The sequence below is a fragment of the Triticum urartu genome, chromosome 4A, assembly GCF_056163025.1.
Source record: "Triticum urartu cultivar PI428250 chromosome 4A, HENAU_Tu73, whole genome shotgun sequence".
In the NCBI taxonomy this organism is placed as follows: Eukaryota; Viridiplantae; Streptophyta; class Magnoliopsida; order Poales; family Poaceae; genus Triticum; species Triticum urartu.
The window spans coordinates 540266953-540280575 of record NC_141876.1 but is presented as its reverse complement, the minus strand read 5'-3'; the positions used below and the strand labels follow the sequence as shown (position 1 = coordinate 540280575).

General features: G+C 46.8%; 1 protein-coding gene across 1 annotated transcript; it reads left to right on the top strand.

Annotated features, from left to right (window-relative positions):
- Nucleotides 1-1807: 1807 nt before the first annotated feature.
- Nucleotides 1808-3768, top strand: LOC125552609 (polyol transporter 5). The gene is made up of 2 exons (XM_087518821.1): nt 1808-2040; nt 2142-3768. The coding sequence occupies exons 1-2, from the start codon at nt 1917-1919 to the stop codon at nt 3575-3577; spliced, it is 1560 nt and encodes a 519-aa protein (XP_087374947.1). The 5' UTR covers nt 1808-1916; the 3' UTR covers nt 3578-3768.
- Nucleotides 3769-13623: the final 9855 nt, after the last annotated feature.

Below are 13623 nucleotides of genomic sequence, written 5' to 3'. Positions count from 1 at the left end.
TGAAGACCGCCTGGGGATCATGATAGGAGAAGCCCATGACTAGGTGATGCTTAAAGCCAACTATGGTAGAGCTATCACATGTGATTTGTAAATGGAAAACCAACTATTGTAGGAGGATTTGAATCTAGAATTAACTACATCATGGAGTATTCCATGCGGATCTTCTTACAAGTCATCTGCAAAAGGCATATCCCAGTCAACTCTTTGCCAGACTATGAAGGACCCTTGGATCACCGCCCTCCTTATGCATACAACATATTTACATCTCAACACTCTGCATTCTGAGCCGACTGAGATGATATTTTTATGTTGTCATGTAAGCTCACCGCCGATACATTGTTCCCCCCCCCCCTAGTGGTTGTGTTGCATAGAGGATGAAAGATGGGGCGGGGTTGGGGGAGCAGAGAAAGAGACAAAAAAATGAGCTAAGGTTGAAACTGTGTAAGGACGAGTAGGGTCATGAACTCACGATACACAAGGATGGTGGGACGATGTTGAACTTAGAACGGCCAGGGGTCAAGAATCAAATTACTTTTAGTACACTCTAATATTGAGCACTACCTTCGGATCAAATAACTTTTAGTACACTCTAATATTGAGCACTACCTTCGGTTTGAAATGCAAGGCCTTTCGAACATCGAGATAACTTTAAAGAGGGAATTCTGATCATAAATTGATCAACAAACATGTTAAATAAAAAATAATACTCAGAATATAAAATATATATGATAATTTTAGTACTAGTAGAGGGAGTAATATGAATTATAGGTTATTGAAGTTAGATGGTCGAACTTACAAATGATTGACCAGTACAAATTATAGGGACACTTATATGTTGGAATTTTTGGAAAAGAAAACTTCCGGAGAAAATTATAAGACACATGCCAACTAGAGGAGAAACAGAAAGGTCTTGTATTGGAAATGTCATTGGAACAGTCGCTTCGAACAAAACCATGAATATGTACCCAATAAAGGTCAGTGGCGATGTAATTTTTATTGCTTCTTTTGTTCTTTGTACTGCCATTAGGTTTGATGAATAAATTGATTTTTTTATATTTCTAAAAAGGGGTCAACAGTGACAAATACTTCTTCCATTCCATAATTCTTGTCGTGGAACAGAGGGAGTATATAACTAGTGAGATATAGTGAATTTATAATAGCCGCGAGCAAACTATTAGCCAAATAAAGCAATTTGTTGGCCGGTTTACCAGTATGTTACACGTCATACTCATATACTCCATCCATCCAAAATAAGCGTAGTTGATTTAGTATAAAGTTGTCTAAATCAGCTCTTGGGACGGAGGGGGTATACAACACGAACAAATGTGCCTGCTCTGTTCTAAAAAGAAGTGCTTAGCTCTGAACTTCTTGCGGGTGTAGAGAAACAAAGGAGTAGCGTTTTGTTGTCATCTCGACGCTATCGGTGGGAAATTGCAGTCCGGTGGAACATATATTAACCCGGACAATCCCAACGTAGACTAGCATCTTTTTCTACTGAAAACGACACAAATTGGCTATTACTACAACACACCAAATCTACGTTTTTCAAACTCCAATCACGATAGAACACAAATTCACACTTTATTCAGCGATACATACATGGAGAAATCAAAGGCACTTCTCCATTTGAGAGCCATGCATGAATGCATGCAGGCCGCAGCTCATGTCAGTGTTCGCTTGAGTCGTCTGGCTCCACATGAAAACGGGGCGCTGATCATCTCGCAGATTCGCGCGCCATTTTTCTCACATGATAGCAACGCCCCGGGTCCTCGCTGGGCGCTGTATTAATCTGATGAGGAAGACCAGTATTTAGAGCGTGCGAAGGCAGCAGTGCGGGCTCGGGCAGGAGCAGGACACGTCGAGTGTGCCGAGAGCCACTTCACAGTTCACACACAAACTTCCTCCCCCGTTTCACCATGTCGAAGGATGTGCTCGCCGACATCCCCGCCGGCGAGGCACCGGCGAAACGCGCGCCCCTCAACAAGTACGCCCTCGCCTGCGCCATTCTCGCCTCCATGAACTCCATCCTCCTCGGCTATGGTTCGTGCACCTCTCACCAGCCACGTACCCTGTGATACGCGCGTATGTGCAGCCATTAACATTCTTGTGTTTGTGCGTGCGCGCGCGGCGCGATGGAGCAGATGTCTCGGTGATGAGCGGCGCGCAGATATTCATGAAGAGGGACCTGCACATCACGGACACGCAGATCGAGGTCCTCGCCGGCATCATCAACATCTTCTCGCTCGTCGGCTCGCTCGCGGCGGGCCGCACGTCCGACTGGATCGGCCGGCGCTACACCATGGTCCTCGCGTCGGTCATCTTCTTCGCGGGCGCGCTCATCATGGGCCTCGCCCCGGGCTACGCGGTCCTCATGCTCGGCCGCTTCGTCGCCGGCGTCGGCGTCGGCTACGCGCTCATGATCGCGCCGGTGTACACGGCCGAGGTCGCCCCCACCTCCGCCCGCGGCCTGCTCACGTCCTTCCCGGAGGTGTTCATAAACACCGGGGTGCTCCTCGGCTACATCTCCAACTACGCCTTCCACGGCCTGCCCGTGCACCTCAGCTGGCGCGCCATGTTCCTCGCCGGCGCCGTGCCGCCGGTCTTCCTCGCTGTTGGCGTGCTCGCCATGCCGGAGTCGCCGCGGTGGCTCGTCATGCAGGGCCGCATCGCGGACGCGCGCCGCGTGCTCGAGAAGACCTCCGACTCCCCTGAGGAGGCCGTGGAGCGGCTCGCCGACATCAAGAGCGCCGTCGGCATCCCCGAGGGGATCGCCGACGACAATAACGACGAGTTGCTCGCCATCGTTCGCAAGAACAAGGGCACCCACGGCGAGGGCGTCCTGAGGGACCTGCTGCTCCACCCGACGCCGCCGGTGCGCCGCATCCTGATCGCCTGCCTCGGCCTCCAGTTCTTCCAGCAAGCCTCCGGCATCGACTCCGTGGTGCTGTACAGCCCACGGGTGTTCGAGAAGGCCGGCATCAAGTCCGACGCCAACACGCTCGGAGCCACCATCTCGGTGGGCGCGACCAAGACGCTCTTCATCCTCGTGGCCACGTTTCTCCTCGACCGCGTCGGGCGGAGGCCGCTGCTCCTCACCAGCGCCGGCGGGATGTTGGTGTCGCTCGTGACGCTGGCGTCGACGCTGCACGTGATCGCCCAGCGGGCCTCACCGGCGGACGGGGCGACGGCGCTGTCGGGGGTGAGCATCGCGTCGGTGCTGACGTTCGTGGCGTCGTTCTCGATCGGGATGGGGCCCATCGCGTGGGTGTACAGCTCGGAGATCTTCCCGCTGCGGCTGCGCGCGCAGGGGTGCGCGCTCGGCACGGCGATGAACCGGATCATGAGCGGAGCCATCACCATGTCCTTCTACTCGCTCTCCCACAAGATCACGCTCGCCGGGAACTTCTACCTCTACGCCAGCATAGCTGCCGCCGGGTGGGTGTTCATGTACTGCTTCCTGCCGGAGACGAGGGGCCGGGGCCTGGAGGACACCGAGAAGCTCTTCGGTGGTGGCGATGGCGTGGAGAAGGAAGACGGCCATGGGCATGCCAAGTCCACGGAGTTGACTACTCAGTAGTGAGTCAACACTGTATGCGGTACTACAGTAGAGTACTATTTAGCGGTCGTCCAAATGCTTCAATAGCTAGCCGAATATTCATACTTGTGAGCTTGGATTCTGCTGGTCAAATTTGTAGACATAGATGGATGCGCCTACGTACGTCAAAAGTACTCCCTCCGTCTCATAACAATTTAAGATGTTTTTTGACACTCTACAAATGTTAAAAAAGTCCTACATTTTGAGACGAAGAAAGTACATGCCAACAGCTATATAAGAGTCAAAATTGATCTTCAGTAACATGTTGAATACTCGTACTTGTGATTTGAATCCCGAATGACAGATTTCTAGAAATGGGTGATGCATTCTGCCCGTCAGATTTATAACAACTAATATCAGTGTAGTGTCAAAAACACTCTTGTATGATGAGACAGAGGGAATACATAAAAGCCAAATTTGATCTTCAGTAACCTGTTTAATACTCGTACTTGTGATTCAAATCCTGAATGGATTCTCCCTATCAGAGTTAGATTATAGATGTAGTTGGATGCGTCTACAGTTAACCTCCCAAACGCCAACTCTAACTGATCCCCTATCCGGCTATAAGAAAGAATAAATTTGGTTTTGCTCAGGGCCTATCCTGAGATTTCGGGGGCGAAACAAGAACTAGGGCACCTTATATATGACCTTCAATTTTTTGTTCTAACTTTCTAGATGCAAAGTCATTGATGATGATATCAATAGGAAGTGCCTAACAAATAGACGTCTGATTTCTATTTGGGCTCAGGTCATTTTTTTTGTCCATTGTCGTGCTGCCACATGTCTAGATTTCAATTAGTCTAATCATCAGTCCCCGCCCGTTGCTAATAGAACCCGTGCTTACAAGCATCAGCTAACACGCCCGCTGCTATAACAGAACTCTTGCTTACTATATGTTGGGAGCTCTAATGCATGCGAGGAATAGGCCAAGTAAAGCGGTGTGTAGAGGAGAAAATGAAATAATCGATAATACATACAATGAAAAGCAAAACTTTGAAAAATAGAATCAATGACTTATGATACTAGTACAGATTGAGAAAATACATATGCTATTGAGCATAACTAGGCGATTGATTGGCAATACATACATGAAAGCTAACTGAAGAAAAAGATACTGACAATAGATGGTTCATAAAAAGGTACCAGTAGATTGAAGCAAACACAACAACTATAACAAAATAAAAATTGTGCACGGCGAACGACTTATACTTCAGAAAAAGCACATCGTCACCCTAAAAAAACTAAGAACTGATAGCAACATAAGCACACGAATGTCGATCCTTAGGCTAATGAAGACTAGTAACTGAAAGATATTGATCCTTAGAAGGGTAGTGACAACTAACTTTGAAGACTAAGAACTGATAACTGAGACTAAGAAATGAAGAAACTAATGAAGAATGAAACTAACTGACAAAACAGAAAAATGACACCTAGCTCTCAAAGTACTTACAGAAATAACTACACGATTGAAAACTGAAACATGACAGAAAACCTATGGACACTAAACAAATGATGTCACTCCCTCTTTAAAGACTAAAACCTAATGATGACTTGTACTAAACTGAAAATCTGAAAACTCATGCTAAGAATTAAACCAAAATATCAAAACCGATGATTGATGAAACACTGACGTCACTCAAACTAACCATGCAAGACTAAAAACTAGAGACAGAACACAAAATGAATATATAACACTGAAAACCATACACTGAACCCTGAAAAAACTGAAAACTGCTAACTAAACCTTGAAAATAACTAAGAACTATTGATTAAAAAAGAACTCCTAAACCATAACCACATATAACAATTGACAGGTACACATTGACAATAATGAAATACTAAGAAAATACAGGAGATGCTTGTTGAATAATGAAAATAAAGGGAACTATGTAATAAATAATTTAGTAGGACACTCATGATTATAGACTGAAACTAAAAAAAGTTGAAATACAAATCGATAAAATAAGCTATAAAAATACTAATTAAATAAAATAACCCACCAATTTGAAAAATGAAAAATAAAGCTTAACCTCTCAAACGCCAAGTCTAACTGATCCCCTATCCGACTATAAGGAAGAATAAATTTGGTTTTGCTCAGGGCCGGTCTTGAGATTTCGAGGGGTTGGGGCGAAACAAGAATCATGGCCCCTTATATATTAGCTTCAACTTTTTGTTCTAACTTTCTAGATGCAAAGTTGTTGATGATGATATCAATAGGGAGTGCCTAACAAACACACGTCTGATTCCTATTTGGCCCCAGGTCGGTTTTTTTGTCCATGTTTGTGCTGCCATATGTCTAGATTTCAATTAGTTTAAAATCATCAGTCCCCGCCCGCTTCTAATAGAAGCCGTGCTTACAAGCATCAGTTGACGTGCTCGCTGCTATAACAGAAGCCGTGCTTACTATATGTTGGAAGCTCTGATATATGCGGGGAATAGGCCAAGTAAAGCGGTTTCTAGAGGAGAAAAATGAAATAATCAATAATACATACAATGAAAAGAAAAACTTAAAAATAGAATCGATGACTTATATTACTAGTACAGTTTGAGAAAATACAGACGCTATTGAGCATAGCTAGGCGATTGGTGGGCAATACTTATGTAAGAGCATATTTATCCCTAAGGTGTTTTGGTGATTGATGACAACGCGTTTGTGGACTAATGGTGTGCCTCGAGTATCCCAGACATTTAATCGCTAGGCACAAGACGGTTGGGTGCCCCTCGAAGACTGTTGAAGACGGTGTCTTTTCTACGTTTCTTTTTGGTGGATTTGAGTCGTAGGAAAGCCGTACTATTAAGAGGGGGTCCGCGTTGGAAAGGTTTGGGTGGAATCATCACGTACACGTCTCCTTCTTGTCCCCTCCTTTTTTCCCTTGGAGCTTCCTCCGCTTTCTCGCCTCCCTGGTTCTAGTTGCTGGGTTGGGTCGCGGTAGTACTGCTCCCAGGAAAGCGGTAGTACCGTAGGCATCAGCGGTAGTACCGTGCGGTGGCGCGGTAGTACTGCAGGTGCCCACGGTAGTACCGCTCCTTCGCGGTAGTAGGGCGAATGTAATTTTTTACATCCGCACCTACTGCGGTAGTACCGCTTTCACTCCGCGGTAGTACCGCGCTATGCTGTTAGGCAGTAGTACCGCCCCTCGGTAGTACTACTATGTCGGGATTTTGCTTCTTTCGTTTCTTTGCGGAAGTAGGCACGGATGTTTCCTCCCCCCTGGCTAGGGGATTTCTGCCTTGCGGTAGTACCGCATGGAGGCGTGGTAGTACCGCGCTTGCGGAAGTACCGCCCTCAGCTCCTGCATGTCAGATCTGACCTTGCTATTGCTGGGGTTGCGGCAGTACGGCGGGCCAGTATGATAGTACCGCATGGCTGTGAGGTACTACCGCTTGGTAGCAAGCGGTAGTACCGCGTGGCCCTGCGGTAGTACCGCTGGCCGCGGGCTGGTTGGTGGGTAACGGTTGGATCTTTGTCCTACACTATATAAGGGGTCCCCTTCTTCCCCATTGACTCATCTCTTCCAACCCTAAGCTCCATTATTGCTCTAAGCTCCATTTTCGCCCGATCTCACTCCCTAGCCAATCAAACTTGTTGATTTGTTCGCGAGTGGTTGAGAAGGCCTCGATCCACACTTCCACCAAGAGAAATTTGATTCCCCCCACTAATCCCTTGCAGATCTTATTACTCTTGGGTGTTTGAGCATCCTGGATGGTTGAGGTCACCGCGAAGCCATAGTCCATTGTGGTGAAGCTTCGTGGTGTCGTTGGGAGCCTCCAATTGAGTTGTGGAGATTGCCCCAACCTTGTGTGTAAAGGTTCGGTCACCGCCTCCAAGGGCACCAATAGTGGAATCACGACATCTCGCATTGTGTGAGGGCGTGAGGAGAATACGGTGGCCCTAGTGGCTTCTTGGGGAGCATTGTGCCCCCACACCACTCCAACGGAGACGTACTTCCTCTCAAAGGGAAGGAACTTCGGCAACACATCCTCGTCTCCACCGTCTCCACTCTTGGTTATCTCGTGCCTTTACTTGTGCAAGCTTATTTGTTTCATATCACTTGCTTGCTTGTGTTCCTATCCTTGTTGCATCATATAGGTTGCTCACCTAGTTGCATATCTAGACAACCTACTTTGATGCAAAGTTTAAATTGTTAAAGAAAAGCTAAAAATTGTTAGTTGCCTATTCACCCCCCCTTCTAGTCAACCATATCGATCCTTTCAATTGGTATCAGAGCCCCGTCTCTTTATTAAGGACTTTACCGTCCGAAGAGTATGGTTGATACCATAGACGGTGTGGAGGAACACTCCGGTGCGAATCTGACCTCGTCTACGGGCGATGGGGGGACCTTGGTCTCTCGTGAGGATTTCAATGTGGCCTTGGAGACATTGAAAACCTCCATGATGACCGAGGTTGAAAGCATGTTTACTAAATTCCTTGAGGGGCTTAAACTATCCAACACACCATTGAAAATGGGTGATCCCACCGACAAGGTGACGGATGCTATCTCCGATAAGGGGGAAGCTACTAGTGAAAAGGCTCCTTCTTCTAGTGGTAAAAATGGCACCGGCATCTTTGCTCATGTGGAATCTGATGAAAAGGACTAAGGAAATGTTTCTCGTTTATGGAGGTGACAAAGGGCTCATCGTAAAGGGTTACGTCGATGCTAGCTTCGACACAGATCTGGATGACTCTAAGTCACAAACCGGATACGTGTATATTTTGAATGGTGGGGCAATAAGCTGGTACAGTTGCAAGCAAAGCGTTGTGGCGGGATCTACATGTGAAGCGGAGTACATGGCAGCCTCGGAGGCAGCACAAGAAGCAGTCTGGGTGAAGGAGTTCATTACCGACCTAGGAGTCATACCCAATGCGTCGGGCCCGATGACTCTCTTCTGTGACAACACTTGAGCTATTGCCCTTGCCAAGGAGCCCAGGTTTCACAGGAAGACCAGGCATATCAAGCGTCGCTTCAACTCCATTCGTGAAAGTGTTCAAAATGGAGACATAGAGATTTGTAAAGTACATACGGACCTGAATGTGGCAGATCCGTTGACTAAACCTCTCCCTAGAGCAAAACATGATCAACACCAGAACTGCATGGGTGTTCGATTCATCACAATGTAACTAGGATATTGACTCTAGTGCAAGTGGGAGACTATTGGAAATATGCCCTAGAGGCAATAATAAAATGGTTATTATTATATTTCTTTGTTCATGATAATTGTCTATTGTTCATGCTATAATTGTGTTATCCAGAAATCGTAATACATGTGTGAATACATAGACCAAAACAGGTCCCTAGTGAGCCTCTAGTTGACTAGCTCGTTGATCAAAAGATAGTCATGGTTTCCTGACTATGGACATTGGATGTCATTGATAATGGGATCACATCATTAGGAGAATGATGTGATGGACAAGACCCAATCCTAAGCATAGCTCAAAGATCGTGTAGTTCATTTGCTGTAGCTTTTCTGAATGTCAAGTATCATTTCCTTAGACCGTGAGATTGTGCAACTCCCGGATACCGTAGGAGTGCCTTGGGTGTGCCAAACGTCACAAGTAACTAGGTGACTATAAAGGTACATTACAGGTATCTCCGAAAGTGTCTGTTAGGTTGGCACGAATCGAGACTGGGATTTGTCACTCCGTATGACGGAGAGGTATCTCTGGGCCCACTCGGTAATGCATCATCATAATGAGCTCAATGTGATCAAGTGGTTGATCACGGGATCATGCATTACGGTACGAGTAAAGTGACTTGCCGGTAATGAGACTGAACAAGGTATTGGGATACCGACGATCGAGTCTCGGGCAAGTAACGTACCGATTGACAAAGGGAATTGTATACGGATTGATTGAATCCTCGACATTGTGGTTCATCCGATGAGATCATCGAGGAGCATGTGGGAGCCAACATGGGTATCCAGATCCTGCTGTTGGTTATTGACTGGAGAGTCGTCTCGGTCATGTCTGCATGTCTCCCGAACCCGTAGGGTCTACACACTTAAGGTTCGGTGATGCTAGGGTTGTTAGGAAGACTTGTATGTGATTACTGAATGTTGTTCGGAGTCCCGGATGAGATCCTGGACGTCACGAGGAGTTCTGGAATGGTCTGGAGGTGAAGATTTATATGTAGGAAGTTGTCATACGGTCACCGGAAAGGTTCGGGGGCATATCCGTATTGTACCGGGGCCACCGGAGGGGTTCCGAGGGTCCACCGGGAGGGGCCACCTCTCTCGGAGGGCCTAATGGGCTGTAGAGGAAAGGGGAACCATCCCTACATGGGCTGGCCGCATCCCCCCCTTGGGCCCATGCGCCTAGGGTTGTGGGGGAAACCCTAAAGGGGGCGCCCCCTTGCTTGGGGGGCAAGCCCCCTCCCCTTGGCCGCCGCCCCCCCTCTAGATCTCATCTAGAGGGGGCCGGCCCCCTTCCTCCTTCCCCTATAAATAGAGGGGCAAGGGGAGGGCTGCATACAACATCCAAGGCGCAGCCCCTCCCCTCCCCAACACCTCTCCTCCTCCATAAGAGCTTGGCGAAGCCCTGCCGGAGTACTGCAGCTTCACCACCACCACGCCGTCGTGCTGCTGTTGGAGCCCTCTTCCTCAACCTCTTCCTCCACCTTGCTGGATCAAGGCACGGGAGACGTCCTCGCTCCGTACGTGTGTTGAACGCGGAGGTGCCGTCCGTTTGGCGCTAGGATCTTCGGTGATTTGGATCACGACGAGTACGACTCCATCAACCCCGTTCTCTTGAACGCTTCCGCTCGTGATCTACAAGGGTATGTAGATGCACTCCTCTCTCCCTCGTTGCTAGATGACTCCACAGATTGATCTTGGTGATGCGTAGAAAATTTTAAAATTCTGCTACGTTCCCCAACAGTGGCATCATGAGCTAGGTCTATGCGTAGTTACTATGCACGAGTAGAACACAAAGCAGTTGTGGGCGTCGATATTGTCAATTATCTTGCCGTTACTAGTCTTATCTTGATTCGGCGGCATTGTGGGATGAAGCGGCCCGGACCAACCTTACACGTACGCTTACGTGAGACCGGTTCCACCGACTAACATGCACTAGTTGCATAAGGTGGCTGGCGGGTGTCTGTCTCTCCCACTCTAGTCGGATCGGATTTGATGAACAGGGTCCTTATGAAGGGTAAATAGAAATTGGCAATTCACGTTGTGGTTTTGGCGTAGGTAAGAAACGTTCTTGCTAGAAACCTATAGCAGCCAACCTATAGCAGCCACGTAAAAACTTGCAACAACAATTAGAGACGTCTAACTTGTTTTTGCAGCAAGTGTTTTTGTGATGTGATATGGCCAAAGGATGTGATGAATGATATATGTGATGTATGAGATGATCATGTTCTTGTAATAGGAATCACGACTTGCATGTCGATGAGTATGACAATCGGCAGGAGCCATAGGAGTTGTCTTTATTTATTTATGACCTGCGTGTCAACATAAACGTCATGTAATTACTTTACTTTATTGCTAAAGCGTTAGCCATAGTAGTAGAAGTAATAGATGACGAGACAACTTCAAGAAGACACGATGATGGAGATCATGGTGTCATGCCGGTGACAACGATGATCATGGAGCCCCCAAGATGGAGATCAAAAGGAGCAAATGATATTGGCCATATCATGTCACTATTTGATTGCATGTGATGTTTATCATGTTTTACATCTTATTTGCTTAGAACGACGGTAGCTTAAATAAGATGATCCCTCGTAATAATTTCAAGAAAGTGTTCCCCCTAACTATGCACCGTTGCGAAGGTTCGTTGTTTCGAAGCACCACATGATGATCGGGTGTGATAGATTCTAACGTTCGAATACAACGGGTGTAATCCAGATTTACACACGCAATACATTTAGGTTGACTTGACGAGCCTAGCATGTACAGACATGGCCTCAGAACATGGAAGACCGAAAGGTCGAGCATGATTCGTATAGAAGATACGATCAACATGAAGATGTTCACCGATGTTGGCTAGTCCGTCTCACGTGATGATCGGACACGGCCTAGTTAACTCGGATCATGTTATACTTAGATGACTGGAGGGATGTCTATCTGAGTGGGAGTTCATGGAATAATTTGATTAGATGAACTTAATTATCATGAACTTAGTCTAAAATCTTTACAATATGTCTTGTAGATCAAATGGCCCACGTTGTCCTCAACTTCAACGTGTTCCTAGAGAAAACCAAGCTGAAAGACGATGGCAGCAACTATACGGACTGGGTCCGGAACCTGAGGATCATCCTCATAGCTGCCAAGAAAGATTATGTCCTAGAAGCACCGCTAGGTGACGCACCCGTCCCACAGAACCAAGACGTTATGAACGCTTGGCAGTCACGTGATGATGATTACTCCCTCGTTCAGTGCGGCATGCTTTACAGCTTAGAATCGGGGCTCCAAAAGCGTTTTGAGAGACACGGAGCATATGAGATGTTCGAAGAGCTGAAAATGGTTTTTCAAGCTCATGCCCGGGTCGAGAGATATGAAGTCTCCGACAAGTTCTTCAGCTGTAAGATGGAGGAAAATAGTTTTGTCAGTGAGCACATACTCAAAATGTCTGGGTTGCATAACCGTTTGTCTCAGCTGGGAGTTAATCTCCCAGATGACGCGGTCATTGACAGAATCCTTCAGTCGCTTCCACCAAGCTACAAGAGCTTTGTGATGAACTTCAATATGCAGGGGATGGAAAAGACCATTCCTGAGGTATATTCAATGCTGAAATCAGCAGAGGTGGAAATCAAAAAGGAACATCAAGTGTTGATGGTGAATAAAACCACTAAGTTCAAGAAAGGCAAGGGTAAAAAGAACTTCAAGAAGGACGGCAAGGGAGTTGCCGCGCCCGGTAAGCAAGCTGCCAGGAAGAAGCCAAAGAATGGACCCAAGCCCGAGACTGAGTGTTTTTATTGCAAGGGAAGTGGTCACTGGAAGCGGAACTGCCCCAAATACTTAGCGGACAAGAAGGCCGGCAACACGAAAGGTATATGTGATGTACATGTAATTGATGTGTACCTTACCAGTACTCATAGTAGCTCCTGGGTATTTGATACCGGTGTGGTTGCTCACATTTGTAACTCAAAGCAGGAGCTGCGAAATAAGCGGAGACTGGCGAAGGACGAGGTGAAGATGCGCGTCGGGAATGGTTCCAAGGTCGATGTGATCGCCGTCGGCATGCTAACTCTACATTTACCTACGGGATTAGTTTTAAACCTCAATAATTGTTATTTAGTGCCAGCTTTGAGCATGAATATTGTATCAGGATCTCGCTTAATTCGAGATGGCTACTCATTTAAATCCGAGAATAATGGTTGTCCTATTTATACGAGAGATATGTTTTATGGTCATGCTCCGATGGTGAATGGTTTATTCTTAATGAATCTCGAGCGTAATGCTACACATATTCATAGTGTGAATACCAAAAGATGTAAGGTTGATAATGATAGTCCCACATACTTGTGGCACTGCCGCCTTGGTCACATAGGTGTCAAACGCATGAAGAAGCTCCATGTAGATGGACTTTTAGAGTCTCTTGATTACGAATCATTTGACACGTGCGAACCATGCCCAATGGGTAAAATGACCAAGACTCCGTTCTCAGGAACAATGGAGCGAGCAACCAACTTATTGGAAATCATACATACTGATGTGTGCGGTCCAATGAGTGTTGAGGCTCGCGGTGGCTATCGTTATGTTCTCACCCTCACCGATGACTTGAGTAGATATGGGTATGTCTACTTAATGAAACACAAGTCTGAGACCTTTGAAAAGTTCAAGGAGTTTCAGAGTGAGGTTGAGAATCAACGTGATAGGAAAATCAAGTTCTTGCGATCAGATCGTGGGGGAGAATACTTGAGTCACGAATTTGGCACACACTTAAGAAAATGAACTCACGCCGCCTGGAACACCTCAGCGTAATGGTGTGTCCGAACGTCGTAATCGCACTCTATTAGATATGGTGTGATCTATGATGTCTCTTACTGATTTACCGCTGTCATTTTGGGGCTATGCTTTAGAGA

What these genes read in the sequence shown, in the direction of transcription:
- LOC125552609 (XM_087518821.1), top strand. Translation starts at nt 1,917, where the DNA reads ATGTCGAAGGATGTGCTCGCCGACATCCCCGCCGGCGAGGCACCGGCG. An exon ending in CTCCATCCTCCTCGGCTATG is followed by an intron (nt 2,041 to 2,141) that starts GTTCGTGCACCT and finishes GCGATGGAGCAG; the next exon opens with ATGTCTCGGTGATGAGCGGC.